Source organism: Salvia hispanica, chromosome 6, assembly GCF_029641045.1.
Source record: "Salvia hispanica isolate PSC_SH4W2 chromosome 6, Shi_PSC_v1, whole genome shotgun sequence".
Lineage (NCBI taxonomy): Eukaryota > Viridiplantae > Streptophyta > Magnoliopsida > Lamiales > Lamiaceae > Salvia > Salvia hispanica.
This window is the reverse complement of record NC_142697.1, coordinates 45,376,100-45,394,505: the sequence shown is the minus strand read 5'-3', so window position 1 is coordinate 45,394,505 and position 18,406 is coordinate 45,376,100. Positions and strand designations below refer to the sequence as shown.

Here is an 18,406-nt window from a genome sequence, read left to right as displayed (position 1 = left end):
ACTATTCTAATAACGATATTTATAGATATACTGTTTGAGTTAGGAGGAATGAACAAAGGAACCAACCAATTCTTATCAACATTCTTATCTTGAGGCAGTGCCCTCAACCAACCAATTAATATTAACATTATTGATGAAAATGACATTATTAGAAAAGTATTTACAGAGAATAAAAGTAAAATATCTTATTATTAAAATTAAAAACTTAATTTTATTTGTATACATTGTGCAAGATTGAATGCCGTATAAGACGGGGGTGGGCTTAATATAAGAGGCCCATAAAGTTGGGCTGCTTTTGCTATTGATTGGGCTTTTTAAGGTGGCCCAGTTCCATGATTAGGAAACCAGTTAATAATATAAATGGTGTGCGAATCTCTTTTAGATTCGTGATAGGCTAATCTTAATCTCTGCCTTCATTAGTTGCTTTTTGGATGTCTTTTTTAACATTCTCGAGTTTATTTTAAATTTCACATGCCAACAAGAAATTGTTCCAAATAAATTCATATGCCTTCTGTCCATTAACTGAAATGCATCTGTGATTTATATTCGAGGAACATAATTTTGTTATGCGTATAATCAGTTCGGGGAAATGTCCCAGAAGTATTTTGTGAGTGAGTATTCTATAAGATGCCCATATTTACAATGTTTGTCGAGATGACGAGAAGAGTTTTCTCCTTTGGGCCATCGATAAAGCCCAATTTTTGAACGGATTGGTGTACAACAGCAACACATTATTCCGGGCCGTTATTTTAATGGGGGTTTTGGGTTGATTATTGGGCCTTATATGTATAATTTTATACTATTATAAGATATTAGGCGAGTTCCGAATTTTTTTTTATAATGTTAATTCTTACAGTAAGAGATTGATTTCCAAACATTTTAATAAATGGTTCCTAAAAATTAAATATTATATGAACGGTATTTGTCGTAATTTATAAATTAAAATAGGTATAAAAATAAATAAGAACTATATTTGACGAATCTTGCTGAATGATTTAATATAGTATAAAAATATTACTATTATTAATATATTTGTAGTAATTTATAAATTAAAATGGAACATAGATCTATTCCGATAAAATTTGAAGTAAATTTTACAATTACGAATAATTTGTTATAAATTTGAATTATCCAATTTATTTATTACTGTTTAGTATAAATGTCTGAAAACGGAGTAATATTTTATATGAATTGAAAGGTTAATTCTATTATATTTTTATTTACTTAGACAAATTGTTGAGTGCACACACACTAATTATAGTATTAAATGTGATGAAATAGAAAGTTCAAACAAGTCATGTCTTGCTTAGACCAATAAATAGAGCTTTTCTAGAATTTCAGTTCCTCAGAGGAGAGAAGCAAATACACACCTCATAAATGCAGTCACCTAAGTAAGCTAGCGATGCTGGATTGAAGGTAGAACGAGGCTTCTCCGCTCTAGGTGGTTTAGGAGTCCATGTTTCATACCCCAAATATGATTCACTAGATTCACCTATATCAATAGCACATACAACTTATAAGAAACAGTCAATATAATTGAAGCAAAATCATATGCTACTCAGATGGAAAATTCCAACAATTCACAAAAGTATATGTAGCAAGACACTCAATCTAGAACAATAATTCCTCTAATTAATCTCTAAAGATATCTTTTTAAGGCGTAGTAGTTAACAATTACATTCAAATTACGGAACCCTAGCTACAAATCAATTAACCAGTACAGGGTAATTACCCCAAACACATCAACAGCAGCAATTCATGAACTAACCGCGGACAATTCGGATCAATTGAGAGAATCGATTAGCTACCTTGAGTATTAGATTTTGAGATGTTGCGTTTGAGGAGATCTGAAATGGATATTTTCACGGTTTTTTTGGGTGAAGTAGATGGTGATGCCGCCGTCAGAGCTTCTGGCTTCTTCGGATAAGTGCGCTGGCGATTGTAAGGGAGGCGCTGTTCAGTGTCCACAGAGGAAGCTCGAACGGTGGATGATAGTGAAAATATTGGTAGCGCCACCGCCATTGGAATTCGCCGGCGAGATTATATCCAGCTGCGTCTGCTTTTTGCGGCAGGATTTGTAGAGACTGACCAATCAGATTTTAGCTGAGTTTTTTTATTTTTTTTAATAATGTAAATTCTCTCATAAGAGAAATGGGATTAATACGAATTTCCAAACATTAAGATAAATGGGTCCTTATTTGTTAGAATAATAATTACTCCATCTGTCCCAGATAATTTATCCCAATTTCTTTTTCACACTCGTTTTTTAAAAATAATAATAAATATGTAAAGTATAAATAAAGTAAAATAAGAGAAAGAATAATGTAGGTAAGACTATTCTCTACATTATTCTCTTTTGTATTTTACTTTCTCTTCACTTTAACTATTTATTATTATTTTTGCAAAATGAGTGTGAAAAAGTAACGGGACGAATTATCTGGGACGGAGGGAGTAAATATGTGTATAGAAATCCATTAAATTTTAAGTTAGCTTTACTCAAATTAAGGACTAATTGAACTGACCTTTGATTGGATTACAAATTTCTGAGTCTAATTGTAAATATTCGTATTTCGAAGAGCTAATCAGATTAAAAGCTTTATATTAGAATTAGTACTATATGTACTCTATTTATTCCTAATGTTTCATTTATGATACATACATATACAAAAATCGAAATATTAATCGAAATTGCTGAGTCTAATCGAAATCAAATTTGATTCTTACAAATTTTTTACTCAAACGATAAATACTCGTATTTCAAACTAGCCAACTAGCTAATCCGGTTTAAAAAGAGTAAGTATATATTTATATTAATATGTGTATTTGTTTTATGCCTAATAGTTCTTCTTTATAATGCATGCATATATTAAAATCAAAAATATTAATTATTTCTCAAATATAAACTTAAAACTAATTAATTACTAGTATTAGTATACAAATTTTAAAAATAAATAAGAACGATATTTGACTGAGTCTTGCTGAATGATTTAATATAGTATATAAATATTTTATGATTATTAATATATTTGTAGTAATTAAAAATTAAAATGGAACATATATCTATTTCGATGAAATTTTAAAAGTAAATTTTACAATCAAGAATTATCTTACAAAACAGTATTGATTAAAGAGATTAAACATTGAATAAAATTATCAAAGAGATTAAGCGTGTGGTCATGGTTGATGTTATGCGAGTCGGTGCCGTTACACAAACTCGGCTCTTAGCGTTTACTGAAGTTATTACTCCCTCCGTCCCGGCTAAGATGACACATTGCTTAGCCGGCACGGGGTTTTAGGAGTTATTGGTTAAAGTGTTTAATTGGAGAGAGAAGGTGGATGTAAGTATTAAAGTTGAGAGATAAAGAAAGATGAATATTTTAATAGGAGTGAGAAAAAGTGGTTGAGTGTATTAATTGGAGAGAGAAAGTTACCAAAAAAGGAAATGTGTCATCTTAGTTGGGACAAACTAAAAATGAAAACGTGTCATCTTAAGCGGGACGGAGAGAGTAGTTAATTTCTACTTCCTCCGTCCCAGATAATTCGACCCAGTATTCTATTTCAGACTGTCCCACATAATTTGTCCAATTTCACTTTTATCATTTTTTATAATGGACCTCATATTCTATTAACTCATTTTTACTCACGTTTTATTATAAAACTAACACTTTAAAAGTAGGACCCACATCCCACCAACTTTTTCAACTCATTTTCCATTACATTTCTTAAAATCTGTGCCGGGTCAAAATGTCCCAAATTATCTGGGACGGAGGGAGTATATTTAAACAATCAAGTTTCACTCCATGTATTCGGAGTTTGAGAAGGAAGATATCGAGTTTTGAGTAGCCGACCAGTTTGAGTAGCTCTAATAAATATATTATTTCTACAATTGAAAAAAGCCAAATGATCATGTCATAAATAACAAAACCTAAACCTTGGAGATCACAGAACGATCCCTCAAGGCCGGACCTCATTAAAACCTCTATGGCGAAAAACCCTAAGGAAAAAACGCCATAAAAGGAAAAAGAGTATCCATCTAATAAAGCAGAAAATAATTATAACAATTCCAAATTCAATCTCAAAAAACTTAAACAAACAGAAAAGCATAAATATTTGCATTAATAGGCCTCTGTGCGAAGATGAAGTTGGGGATTATGTTGGGAAATGGATCTCCAAGCAGATCCTTCCTTGTCCTCTCCGTATGTTTTTACTAGCTCTGATGAACCATAGATATGTTGGGTTTTCTTGTATTCATCTAATGAGCGCAGCGGAAATTGCATACAAGAATACAGATCTAGATTCATAATCATATTGCAAGTTGAGCATGTAAAACACAACGGAATTAAATCTTACTTGTTGTGTTGTTTTCTTCTTCGATTGAATCCTGCAAGTTGAATCCACTACTATCGAGGTCCACGTGCAATCCAATCCGATGCAGGAACTATCCCGGTACAATTGCTCCGTAGAAGAATGCTAGGAATTCTCTCTACAAAGCTTTACGTATTTTCTCTCTAATGTTACGCTATTTCTCATGTCCCACAATGGAGAATAAATAACCATTATATAGATGAAGAGTCACTAGGGTTTCATGATTGTTGGGCTTATGAACTAATATAATTATAGCCCAACTATAATTAATTAATCCATATTAATCTAATTCTAGCCCATTTCCTTTCAAGATATTCAACCATTGCAGAGAGGCCTTATGCAGTAGGCGATGCGGCAGCTTCTTCAAACTCCCACACGATTCAATAGTCAAGTACTCGAGACAGGGCATGATGGAGATGGCAGCTTCTTCCTCCGTTATGTCCTCCCACTCCTCCCATTTGTAGCAGTCATAAAATGACAGTTGCTTGAGTTTAGGAAATGGAACAATAACAACATCATCACATGAAGATTCTATTCCTAAAAACTCCCTTCCGACAAACATCAACTGCTCCACACGGTAAATAGAGAGAATTTCCAAGAAAGGTAGTTTCCCCATAGCCGGCAATGATGATACCTCATTCATAGCCGTCAGACGAATCCGTTTTATAGAGTTGAAGGGTGATGACATACATTGTGGAAGCCTGGAGCCCTTATATCTCCTGATTACCAATTCATACAACGTGTAATGGGGCACGAGAGCATCTACTACCTTCATCCACATTGATGATACTGATGACTGCTCTGTTTCATTCATCACATCCACGAAAGATATTTCGAGGGTTACAAGTTTTTGAAGGACTGTCTGTAACTCTGCTTGTCGAGCATCCTCAACCAATTCCTCCATTTCACCCATACTACTCCAGCAGATTTCCAATTTTAGAGATTCGGTAAGACAATGGTATAATTTTTTCAGAAAACCCAACTTGTTGTATTGATCACTTCCTACTTTGAATGAACTCATTTTCAGTGTGTGGAGATTACTTAGCTCACCTAATGCTTCAGGTAGGCAGTTGATATCAGTGCCTTCAATCAACAAGTATTGCAGTTCAACCAAACTACAAATGCTCTCTGGTAACTCCTTTAACTCTCCATTCCTACTTAAGTCAAGTCGCCTTAACTGCACCAAATTCCCAATTTCTCTCGGAATCTCTTCTATAGAGCAGCCTTCTAAGGAAAGAGTTCGCAATTCAACCAAATTGCCAATGCTTTCTGGTAACTGCATTAATTCTTTATTCTCACCTAAGTCAAGTCGCCTTAATTGAACCAAATTCCCAATTTCTCGTGGAATCTCTTCTATAGAGCAGCCAGGTAAGGAAAGAGTTCGCAATTCAACCAAACTGCCAATGCTTTCTGGTAACTGCTTTAATTCTTTATTCTTACCTAAGTCAAGTCGCCTTAATTGAACCAAATTTCCAATTTCTCGTGGAATCTCTGTTAGCCTGCTATGTAATAAGAGAAGAGTTTGCAAGAAATAAAGTCTGCATATGATTTCAAGGACATCCTTTGACATGTTAGTCCAACTTATATCCAACCATCTCAAGTGAATTAACGCTTCTATTCCTACTGGAATAGGATTGTTAAATCTCACACTTCTCAACACCCTTACACTTTTCATGCAATTACAAACTTGATTACTCTCTTCAGTATACCAAGATAGACTCCGATATTCTTGGACATCATAAACCAATGAAGGATCACAAACTTGACAACTTCTCTCCTTATCATCATTCTTCCTAAGAAATAGAGCAAAATCATGTACTATATCATGCATTCTACACCATTCTATCTGCTCCCCCGACTCACTTTTCTCAATATCTTGAAACAAACAACGCATTGCTAAATTTCTCAAGTTCTCTCTCCCTTTGAGCTCCAATGCACCGTTTCCACTATCAGAGCCTAGATAACCTTGAGCCATCCACTCTTCTATCAGAGTCTCCGCGTGAATTTTGTGATCTTTAGGATAGACTGCACAATATGAAAAACAACGCTTAAGATCCGGAGACAAATCGTTGTAGCTTAAGACCAAATGAGGAAAAAGCTCTATTCTCACATTCTCCAGTTCCCATATTTCACTCTTCTCTACATGATTCCACCCATCCAAATCCTTAAAATACAAAAGTGTTCCTAAAACAACAGCAGCAAGAGGCAAACCTTCGCACTTTTTAGCTATTTTCTTGCCAACCTCTTCAAATTTCTTACATTCCTCCTCACTCTTTTGTGCAAGGGATGACGTGTCACGCAATATTGACCAACACTCATCATCACTAAGCTTTTCTGGGCGATAGATATCACTGCTTAAGGTACCCATCAACTCAGCTACTCTTTCATTTCTCGTTGTTACAAGAATTTTACTACCTGGTGCACCATGGTCGAGATTGATTTTCAGGGGGGCCCATTTGCTTCTGTCTTCTGTCCAAACATCATCAAGGACGAGAAGAAACTTCTTTCCTGAAACAGATGCTCTTAGTTTTTGAAATACGAAATCTAGTTGGTTGGCACCCTGAGGAATCTCTTCTTTTCCCACACTTAGAACAATATCTTTGGCAACCACAGCCGCAACAAAGGGATCAGAGACACATACCCAAGTTTTTGACCAATCTTTCTCAAATTGAGGATCGTTAAAAATAAGCTGAGCAAGTGTCGTCTTCCCAAGTCCCCCGGTCCCAACTATAGATAGAATTTGGATACCACCAGTATTATGCATCATATTCCGGACTATGTCATCCCTTTTCTTATATATGTCCGACCCAAAAACTTTCTTCACGTCAATTGAAGATGTGGATTGATTTTGCAGGTGATCCGTTCTACGTTGAGAGCTGGCCTCAAAATTGAAGTCATCTTTATCCTTTAAAAGCTGATCAAGCGTGGATTTCACATTTTGTATTTTCTTAGCAATATCACGACGAATAGAAACTTCATTGTAACATGAAGATGGATATTGGATGAAGTTGCCTAGCCATGACGCAACAGAAGCTTCTGCTGCTTCTGCATTCTGTGGCGTAGCAGAAGCTTCTGTGTTTTGTTTGAGAAGAGAGTAGTAGTTCCATTCATCCAAAATGTCGTCCATCTCATAAGCCATTTTTTCGAGCTTCTCCAACCAACGTTTGACCCTTTGATTCTTCAATCCTTGGTATTCTGCATCATCCAACCCCTCTCTGACCTTTAGGTGCATGTCGGGAAGATCGAGAAGCTCCTTTTTCACATCTTTCACCAAATTATAGTTATAGGAAATCCCGTCTACTGTGATTGCTCTAAATTTCTCCAACAATGGTGAAAATACGGCTTCCAGCATTATCACTAGCTAGCACTATCCTCGCTATCTAGCTAAGTTTATGTGATTTGAATAAGTGTTGCCCTCTTTTGAAAAGTCAAGATCACTCTTCACCGCATGAGCTGCAAACATTTAGAACATATACTTTTTCACAATGGTCGGAATTAAAGTTATGGTAAGAAAAAACGAAATAATGAATGAATGAATGGTCAATAAACATAATTATTAATTTATTATTAATAATTATTGGTATAATTGAATATAATTCATAATTTAAAAAATTCATTAAGACTATCTTAGTTATTATTTACAATACATTAATAATAATAATAATAATAATTTATAATTCAAATAATTATATTTAAGTATCTAAATAATTATATCTCTCCTCGTATAAAACAATGCCGAAAATATCTAATTTTCAGTACGGTATGCTACCTTACCATCTTTCGGTAAAGTAACGGTATAAATTTTCATATACCGCATTATCGAAATTTGGGATATACCGTAAATTAAGATATATACCATAAAATATAAATATAATTATATATAAAATATATTTAATAAATTTTAATTATAAAATCTATTGTGAAATATAAATATAATTATGAATAAAATATACTTAATATATTTTTTGCAAAAACTCAAATTATTTATTTTCATCTATATCGCAAAAGTACGGTATACAGAATTTCGGTACTGAAGTGTGGAATTTCACCATATAACGAAAATAAGTTATAATACAGTTTGGTATACCAAAAATTTTGGTAAGGTAAAGATATGATTTTTTTTGTCGCATACTGATTTTTCTGTTCCAGGGGAATTTCTCGAATTTGATCGCCAATCGGCGGTCGTGCCACAACAACAACAAGAGGAAGACGTCTCCCCAATCCAACAAGAGAAAATCTAACGAAACAAAAGGTGCAACCTATGGCGGCAATGCGAGGCGGAAGGAAGGCGGCCATGCGCGGCGGAAGGAAGGCGGCGGGGCGAGGATTTTATGGAGGGGCCAATCGCTGAGCTGCATCGCTGCCAAATTGAACGGTGGTGGATGAATTTTTGACTCAAACCACAAAAATTTATGATTAAAGCAAAAAACACATATCATAATCCCAAATTCAATCTCAAAATAGTAAAACAAACAGGAAGACATAAATCGCATTAGAATGGCAGCCGAACCTTCCATGGCAGCTGAAGATGAAGTTTGGGATTATGTTGGGAAATGGATCTCCAAGCTGAACCTTCCTTGTACTCTCCGTATGTTTTTATCAGCTCTGATGAATCCTCAATTTTCAACCATCGCAGAGATGAGGAGACCTTACTAAGGAGGCGATGCGGCAGCCTTTTCAAACTCACACATGATTCGATAGTCAAATAAATGAGACATGGCATGATGGAGATGTTCACAGATTCTTCTTCTTCCTCCGTTATGTCCTCCCACTCCTCCCATTTCTTGCAGGAATAAAATTTCAGTGTCTCGAGTTTAGGAAATGCAACAACAGCATCATCATCATCGGATGGAGATTGGATTCCTAAAAACTCCCGCCCGACAAATATCAATTGCCTCATACTGAAAATATAGAGAATTTCCAAGGAAGGTAGTTTCCCCATAGCCGGCAATGATGACACCTCACCCAACCAATCCAAGTGAATCTCTTTTATAAAATTGAAGGGTGATGACATTAAACGCGGAAGCCTGGAGCCCTCATATTCTCTGATTTCCAGTCTGTTCAAGCTGTGATGGGGCACGAGAGCTTCTACTACCTCCATCCACATTGATGATGATGATGATGACTGCTCCATTTCAACCAGAATAATGCGGAAAGATATTTTGAGTGTTTCAAGTTCTTGAAGGTGCGTCTTTAATTGTGCTTGTCGAGCATCCTCAACCAATTCCACCATTTCACTCATACTACTACAGTAGATTTCCAAATCTAGAGATCCAATAAGACGACAGTGTATTTTTTTCAGAAAACTCAACTTGTTGTATTTACATCCTACTTTGAATGGACAGAGTTTCAGTGTGCAGAGATTTCTTAACTCACCTAATGCTTCAGGAAAACAGTTGATATGAGTGCCTTCAATCTTCAAGATTTGCAGTTCAACCAAACTACGAATGCCCTCGGGTAACTTTTGTATTCTCCGATTCTCACTCAAGTCAAGTCGTCTCAACTTAACCAAATTCCATATTTGTTGTGGAATCACTTCTAGAGAGCAGTTTGCTAAGGAAAGAGATCGCAATTCAACCAATTTACACATGCTATCCGGTAACTCCTTTAATTCGTTATTCTCACTTAAGTCAAGTCGTCTTAATTGATCCAAATTTCCAATGTCTTGTGGAATCTCTGTCAGCCTGCACCTTGATAAGAGAAGAGCTTGCAAGAAATAAAGCCTGCATATGATTTTGAAGCCACCCTTTGACAATTTAATCCAACTTAAATCCAACCATCTCAAGTGAATTAACGTTTCTATTTCTATTGGAATAGGACCTTCAATTCTCTCAACTCTTATCACTCTAAGACTTTTCATGCAATCACAAACTTGACAACTTCTCTCTCTTTTAAAAACAGGAGAAGAGTAATCCAATGATAGGCTTCGATATTCTTGAACATGAGAAACCAATGAAGGCTCACAAACTTGACAACTTCTCTCATTGTCATCATTCTTCCTAAGATATAGAGCAAAATCATGTACTATATCATGCATTTTACACCATCTTATCTGCTCCCCCGACTCACTTTTCTTAATGTCTTGAAACAAAGAGCGCATTGCTAAATTTCTCAAGTTCTCTCGCCCTTTGAGTTCTACTGCACCATTTCCACTATCCGAGCCAAGATAACCTTGCGCCATCCACTCTTCTATCAGAGTCTCCGCATGAATTTTGTAATCTTTAGGATAGACGGCACAATATGAAAAGCAACGCTTAAGATCCGGAGACAGATCGTTGTAGCTTAAAACCAAATGAGGAAAAAGCTCTACTCTCGCATTCTCTAATTCCCATATTCCACTCTTCTCTACCTGATTCCACCCTTCCAAATCCTTAAAATACAAAAGTGTTCCTAAAACAACGGCAGCAAGAGGCAAACCTTTGCACTTGCTAGCTATTTTCTTTCCAACCTCTTCAAATTCTTTACATTCCTCCTTCGTCTTTTTTGCAAGGGATGACATCTCACGCAATATTGACCAACACTCATCAAGATCAAGCTTTTCTGGGTGATAGATATCACTGCTTAAGGTACCCATCAACTCAGCTACTCTTTCACTTCTCGTTGTTACAAGAATTTTACTACCTGGTGCACCACTTTTGAGATTGTTATTCAGGGACCTCCATTTGTTTCTGTCTTCTGACCAAACATCATCAAGGACGAGAAGATACCGTTTTCCTGAAACAGATGCTTTTAATTTTTGCAATGCCACTTCCGGTTGGTCGTTATTTGTAGGAATTGTTTCTTTTCCCACACTGTTAACGATATTTGCAGCAACCACATCCACAACAAAGGGAGTAGAGACACATACCCAAATTTTTAACCAATCCGTATCAAATTGAGGATCGTTAAAAATAAGTTGAGCAAGTGTAGTCTTTCCAAGTCCACCATCCCCAACTATAGACAGAATTTGGGTACCATCACGATTAAGCATCAGTTTGCTGACTATTTTATTCTTCTTCTCATGTATGTCCGACCCAAAAACGTTCTTCACGCCAATTGAAGATTCGGATTTATCTCGCATGGGATCAGTTCTACGCTGAGAGTTGGTCTCAAAATTGAAATCATTTTTCTCCTTTAAAATCTGACCAAGCGTGGCTTTCACATTTTGTATTTTCTTGGCAATATCACGACGGATAGAAACTTCATTGAAACATAAACATGAAGATGGGATGAACCAGCAGTCTAGGGTTTTGAGCAGAAAACTCAGCAGCTTTTGCACAACAGAAGGTTCCGTCTTCTGTTTGTGAAGAGAGTAGTAGTCCCATTCATCCAAAATGTCGGCCATATCACAGGCCGTTATTTCAAGCTTATTCAACCAATGTTTGACGGTTCGATCCTTCATTCCTTTGTATTCTGCATCATCCAACACATTTGTGATCGTCGTGAGTCTGCTAGAAATTTCGCTAAGCTCCTCCTTCACACCCTTCACCAAATTGAATTCATCGGAAATCTGGTCTCCTATGATTGCTCCAACTTTCTTAAGCAGTGGTGATGTTACAGCATCCACCATTATCACTAGATACTACTTGCACTGTCCTCACTATCTAGCTGATTTGGAGCTGTTTTTTTTTCTCTCTTGATTTATGATATCCAAATCCAATATTTTGGATTATGGATTCCTTGTGCAATTATTGATTCCTTGTGCCATCTTTTGAAAAGTCAAGATCACTCTTCACTGCATGAGCTGCATGTTGGACAAACATTTAGATCTTTATAGTAGTAGTTTTTATGGTTTTCTTAGAACATATGCTTTTTCGTTTAACATGTCAAGAGTACACCGATACTCTACTGAAAATCTGAAATCAACCTTCGAAGACTGTTGTTGAACATGGTTCATAGTCAGAGATTATGGTCGTGGTTGGTCTAAGACAGTATTTGTAACGCCCCACTTTTTCGAACCCTAATTTTTGTGACGTGGAAATATTTGCATTTAATGCTATGATTATGTGGAATTAATTTATGAGAAATTATTTGCGTGATTTCTATGACCTAATTGTGGTTGGAGTTGAAACGGAGTTGAATAGTCAAAGTTGTGGACTATATGACGTGGCTATTGAATAGTCAATATTGTGGAAAATATGATGTGGCCGTGGAATGGTCAAAGTTGTTGAAAATGTGACGTGGCGATGAAATTGTGAATATATGAATATTTTGTTGTGGGAAAAAATAATATTGGTGATGAATTATTTTCCTAAGGGATGAGTGAGAAATTAATAGGATCATTATTTGATTATGTGGAATTTTCGACCCCTCCTATTTATTGGAAAGAAATCCTATTTTTCTTGGATTTAATTATTGCTTAGGATAATTATCCAAATTAAATCCAAAGTCCAAATATTCCTTAGTTGTTTGATGAGATTTTCGAAATCTATGTTATTCCTAGAGGGATTTTCGAAAATCCCTTATTATGGGAGAAGGGATTATTTTTTTTATTTTATTTGATCCCTTATTGATTCTCTTCCATAATTAAATTCAAATATCCTAGCATATCTTGCCAAATCTAAGAAGATCCTATCATATCCTAATTAAATTAGGATTTATTATTTAACCCCATTTGATTAAATACCACACGCCACTTTCCTTTTAATTAAGGAGACTATTTAGTATTATTATTTTATTCTTGCTCCGTGATATTTTATTCTACTCCGTGAAATATTCAAATTAAATCATAGGCTAATTTAATAGCCTAGAATTCGAATTCCTACTTTTCCTCAACCATATTTTCGGCCACTACAACAACCAAATCTCCCCAAATCTCTCCCAAATCTTTATTTAATTTATTTATTGGATTATATCTTGCACTCTATAAATATAAGAGTGAGAAGATCAAAACCCTAGCACTAAATCACGCCAAAATCGTCTATCTCATTCTCTCTCACTTCTCAAATTTCTCTTCTTCATTCTCCATTAATTCTTCATCTTTTGGAGAAGAATTGAAGCCGCAATTCAAGTGTTCATTGAAGAATCAAGATTCTGCTTGTTTCTACCGTTTGTTTTTGTGAAAAAGGTACTTTTAATTTGATTTCTTCTTCTTCTTCTACCGATCAATCGGTGTTCTTGACTCCACATGCATTTAGAACGAGTGAAGGGGGAATTTAATCGGTGGAATTTGATGCATGTGTGTGTGTGAGTTGTAACGTGTGTGTGTGTGGGTGCACGCCTCGATCGGCGTGCACTTGTGTAGTGATTGTGTGCGTGTGTTGTGTGTTGTGGAACACTCTTTTGCTTGACTCGATTTGATGATTTAAATCTGGAATGACTGGGTGAATATAACGATATAAGAATCGTATGTTGTTTTTGTTGATGATTTTGAAAACAATCGATGGGAAAAAGGGAAAAGTGAGATCATGCATGATTTTGATCTATGAATGAGACTTATGTGAAATATATGAACTAAAGGTGATAGTTCGCGTTCCCGGTGTGATAACGAGAAGGAGTGCATTGTTGAACTCGAAGGAAATCGAGGTGGGCTTTATTCTTAAACTCTTTTATGATGCAAATTGATGAAAGTGGTGAAATAAGGGTGGTTTGAACTGTTATGCCATGCCTATGTTTTGTTTTGGATATTGATTGTGCCTGATGCCTAGATTGCGAGTACGCTCCATTAGGCTACAGCGGCTATGAATATGTATGTGCCTGATGCCTAGACTGGGAGTGCGCTCCATTAGGCTACAGCGGCTATGATTAACGAATTCGGGTCTGAGTATGGGCCGCAAACCCTACCAGGCTGTGTACACGTGGGGATCGGGAGCCGTCCTAGCTAGTCGGCCGGTCTCGTGGGCGAAAGTGTGGCCACACTTCGTCGCACCGGGAATGATTGTGATTGTGATTGTGGAAAGTGATGAGAAAATGGGAGGTATTGTTGACCGGCCGGTCTATGAAATGATTTTGTGATACTCGTTGATTCTTTTTAAATAAATGCAAAATAATCTCGAGTTCACTATGGTAAGGGTGGCATAACTAAAATGTTTTGGCATGAGTTCACTGAGTATATTCAAAATACTCAGCCCTGCATGTGTTTTCCCTATGTGCAGGTTGAGCGGCGTCGAGCGGTCGGTGGTGTTGAGGATGTTGAGAAGGTTAAATCGGATGGAATGAATGTTTGAAACTCTAAGTGTGGTTGTGTCTTCATACATGGCTTCACTTCCTCTTGGTCTGCTTCCGCTGAAATTTTAGAAACTTATTATCTTTTGGAATTGTTTTGAACTTATTTCTTTGAGTTGTGATTGCTTTGAAATATTATGTTTTGGTTGGAATACGTTGAACTCTTGACTTTTGAGCCCAGCCTAAGATATTTATGAAATCTTGATTTTCGTCGTTTAGCCGTTGACTTATGCCTTGACAGTTCATTAAATACTTGGTCAAACCTCTTTAAATGAAACCCTAGTCTATGTCTTGTTGCCTTTAAGTTCCGCCATAGTAGCAGTCGCGGTATTTATTGTACCCTAGAAATCCGGGCTGTTACAGTATTATTATTGAAGAAGCATGGGATATCTTATCCAATGAAGAGACTTTGAAGTTTGAATGATAAGAAGAAGGTGTTGGAATTGGAAATGATCAGGTGTGTACGGTCAGAGGCATTGGGGATATCAAAATTATGACCAACACTGGTGCAGTCAAGATCATCACTCAAGTAAGGTACATCCCTGACATTAAAAGAAATCTAATATCTGTTGCTATTCTGGAGTCAAAAGGTTTCAAAATTATTTCTGAAAAAGGGCAAATGGTAGTCTCAAAGGATGGTGTTGATGTGATAAGGGCTAATAGAAAGAATAGTCAGGATCTTTAAATGTTGTAGAGAAAGCTGGTTTTGAAAAATGGCATAGGAGACTTGGGAATGAAGGAATTGGTCAGGAAGGGTATAATCCATATGGATACTTCTCCTAGGCCAAGTGCATGTGAATACTGTATTCAAGGAAAAAGCAAGAAACTTCCTTTTGAAACCGGAATTCATTCATCCAAGCAGATTATGGATTATACCCATTCGGACTTATGGGGGCCTGCCCAACCTACCTCTATGGGTGGTGGAAGGTATTTTCTATCTATTATCGATGACTTTTCAAGAAAAGTATGGATTTACATCTTGAAGGAAAAGTCTCGGGCATTTAAGAAGTTTAGGGGGATGGAGTTTGGAGATGAAGCTCAAAACTGGAAAGACTCTCAAGTGTTTAAGGACTGATAATGGCTTAGAGTTCCTATCTACAGATTTTGAGAATTTCTGCAAGGGTCATGGCATTCAGAGGCATAGGACTGCTCCCGCCAACCCACAACAAAATGAGGTGGCTGAAAGAGTGAACATGACACTTTTAGTTTAATAAAATGAATAGTAAATATATTGAAGTTTTGTAATGGTGCTTTGTAAAACTATCTTGCCTTATAGATTTGGTGTTTCATATATATTTTTTTAGTTTAATAAATCATTTTCTTATGAGTTATTATTTGGACATCGAAGGGTCGATGCTAATTACTAGTACAAAATAAAACGACTATATGCAATTGAGTAACCAACAAGAAATTGATTAACCAAATTCTTGCATAAATCGCAACGAGGTCATTGCAATGCTCTAACTAAGGTTCTAAAATTTGTCTCTAACATTCAACACACTACTTGAAATTCAATCCTAATAAAACTTGGAACAATAGTGATGAGTGACTAACCTGCTCGGGTTATGGCTCTGTGTGACTGGTCTACGGGGACGATGGCGGGAGGCAATGGGGCGGACGACTACGTTAGGCAGCCTCACGCTGAGCTTGTGTATGGAGGTGCGACAAATAACCTTTTATATATAAAAAAAATATCATTATTTTAATAATCAGTCGAATTTATCACATGACACTTCCAATATTAGCTTAAATTTGGAGGCCAATTATAAAATCTGTTATGATCGAATAGTTCATATGGAAAAATCGTGTTGAGAGAAAACTTTGAAGAAAAATGAATTTAATATTAAATGTACACTTTTTGATTGAACCCAATTTATTACAATTTGAAACAAATTTAAATAAAAAAAGGTAAAAGTTAAAATTCAGATACAATACGATAAACTTAGTACAATGAAGACTAAAAAACCAAGATTCAAAGGAAAAATCATAAAATATCGAAAAATCGTACCTAACTGACAAATGACCTTCTTTTAGAATAACATTTTTTCAATGATCGATCAAATTTACTAGTGTATGCTACAAAATCTCTTATGACCTACGAAAAATCATACTACAGTTTTATTAATACCTTACATGCATTATATTTAAATTTTTGATCAATCTATTAATATAAAATCTATTTATCAACCTATACGAAAATTGAAAAATAAATTATAAAAATTCATCGTCCGATCATCATCGGAACATATGCAATTCGGATTTCGTTAGAATCCTTATAAAATTATCTCTAGTTTAATAGTATAATTTTATGAAAAAATAATTTAAATCGAGAGAGTTACGTAAATTTAAAATTTTAAGATGATTTTGAGAAGAGAGAAAGTGGTTAGTTTTAACCACCAGATCTCTTAATCTAATGGCTAGGAATTGATCTTAATTATGATTGTTAATTAATTATCAATTGATCACCACCCATCTCTCACGTGTTAATATAAATGACATAATCAGAGAAATAAATATAAAGAATAAAAAAATAGCTTAATATTTAAATCAATAACTTAATCTTCGCGGGAGGCGATGGGGCTAGAGTTTAGTGTCTGAATGGATGTCCGACTCTGAGGGGTGAGCCAAAGCCAAAGTAAAATAAGCGTTTAATTCAAAATTAATAACTTAATCTTTGTATACATTGTGAAACTAATTCAGGTAGCCCATAAATATCTTTGTGTCACAAATTTAAAATAAAAAAAGGTAAAAATATAGACTGAAAAAAGTGGTGACATAGCATGACTTAACTGCACTCTGGCTGTGTGATGGCCGATCGACGGGGACGATGGGCCGGACAATTCACGGTGCGGGATAGAGAGCTGTATGGATGTGTGATTCTGAGAGATGGATCTGCTTTTTTAGGTTTGATTTTTAATAATGTGGAATGAACAAGCTAGGATGACTATGTGCCTTCTTTAAGTCAATTAATATAAAGATTGGTGAGAAGCCAAGAATTGTCAAAATGTTTGGGCGATTAAATTTGGAGCTACTTGGAAATTTCTAAGGCATTGTATGGCAGCTGTGTGATTGCTGACGTGGACAACGACCGCGCGGTGGCCTCACACGCCGGACCACCGTTGCTTTTTGACAATTAAACTGAGCCAATTAAAACTATTCTAATAACGGTAATAATAGTGAAAATGTTTGAGTTGGGAGGAATGAACAATGGAACCAACCAATTCTTATCAACATTCTTATCTTGAGGCAGTGCCCTCAACCAACCAATTAATATTAACATTATTGATGAAAATGACATTATTTGAAAAGTAGTAGTCATAAAATTAAACTATATCTTATTATTAAAATTAAAAACTTAATTTAAGATGGCGTTATGACTAATTATCATGAGATTATCCATCTGAAAATAAGTTGTGGGATTATTTTAGTTGAAGGGGGAGGGTATGACTAATAATCATGAGACTATTCATCTAGGATTAAGTTTTGGGGGTCAATCATAGTCTCTAGGATTAAGTTTTGGGGGTCAATCTTATAAACCAAACATGATACATATTTAATCATGATATTTAGTCTTGTCAACCGAACAACCCCTAATTTGAATACATTTTGCATCTGTAGTATTGATTGGGCTTTTTAAGGTGGCCCAGTTCCGTGATCAGGTAACCACTTAAGAATATAAATGGTGTGCGAATCTCTTTTAGATTCGTGATATGCTAATCTTAATCTCTGCCTTCATTAGTTGCTTTTAGAATGTGTTTTTTTAGCATTCTCGAGTTTCATTTTGAATTTCATATGTCAAGAAGAAATTATTCCAAATAAATTTATATGCCTTCTGCCCATTAACTGAAACGCATCTGTGATTTATATTCGAGGAACATAATTTTGTTATGCGTACAAT

The 18,406-nt window shown here is 35.6% G+C and overlaps 2 protein-coding genes across 2 annotated transcripts in view; both read right to left on the bottom strand.

Moving 5' to 3' along the window:
* Window positions 1-4,645: 4,645 nt before the first annotated feature.
* Window positions 4,646-18,406, bottom strand: part of LOC148923910 (putative disease resistance RPP13-like protein 1) — a 64,604-nt gene continuing 50,843 nt past the window's right edge. The window contains exons 2-3 of the mRNA XM_089061643.1: window positions 6,577-7,774; window positions 4,646-6,390 (exon numbers count right to left, since the gene is read on the bottom strand). Of these exons, the coding sequence (XP_088917769.1) occupies window positions 4,646-6,390; window positions 6,577-7,717 (2,886 nt within the window). The 5' untranslated portion in view covers window positions 7,718-7,774. The remainder of the gene's footprint in view (window positions 6,391-6,576; window positions 7,775-18,406) is intronic.
* LOC125205751 (putative disease resistance protein RGA1) lies at window positions 8,858-17,637 on the bottom strand. The gene is made up of 3 exons (XM_089061642.1): window positions 17,299-17,637; window positions 16,063-16,181; window positions 8,858-12,088 (listed from the first exon to the last, which is right to left on the bottom strand). The coding sequence occupies exon 3, from the start codon at window positions 11,912-11,914 to the stop codon at window positions 8,858-8,860; it is 3,057 nt and encodes a 1,018-aa protein (XP_088917768.1). The 5' UTR covers window positions 11,915-12,088; window positions 16,063-16,181; window positions 17,299-17,637.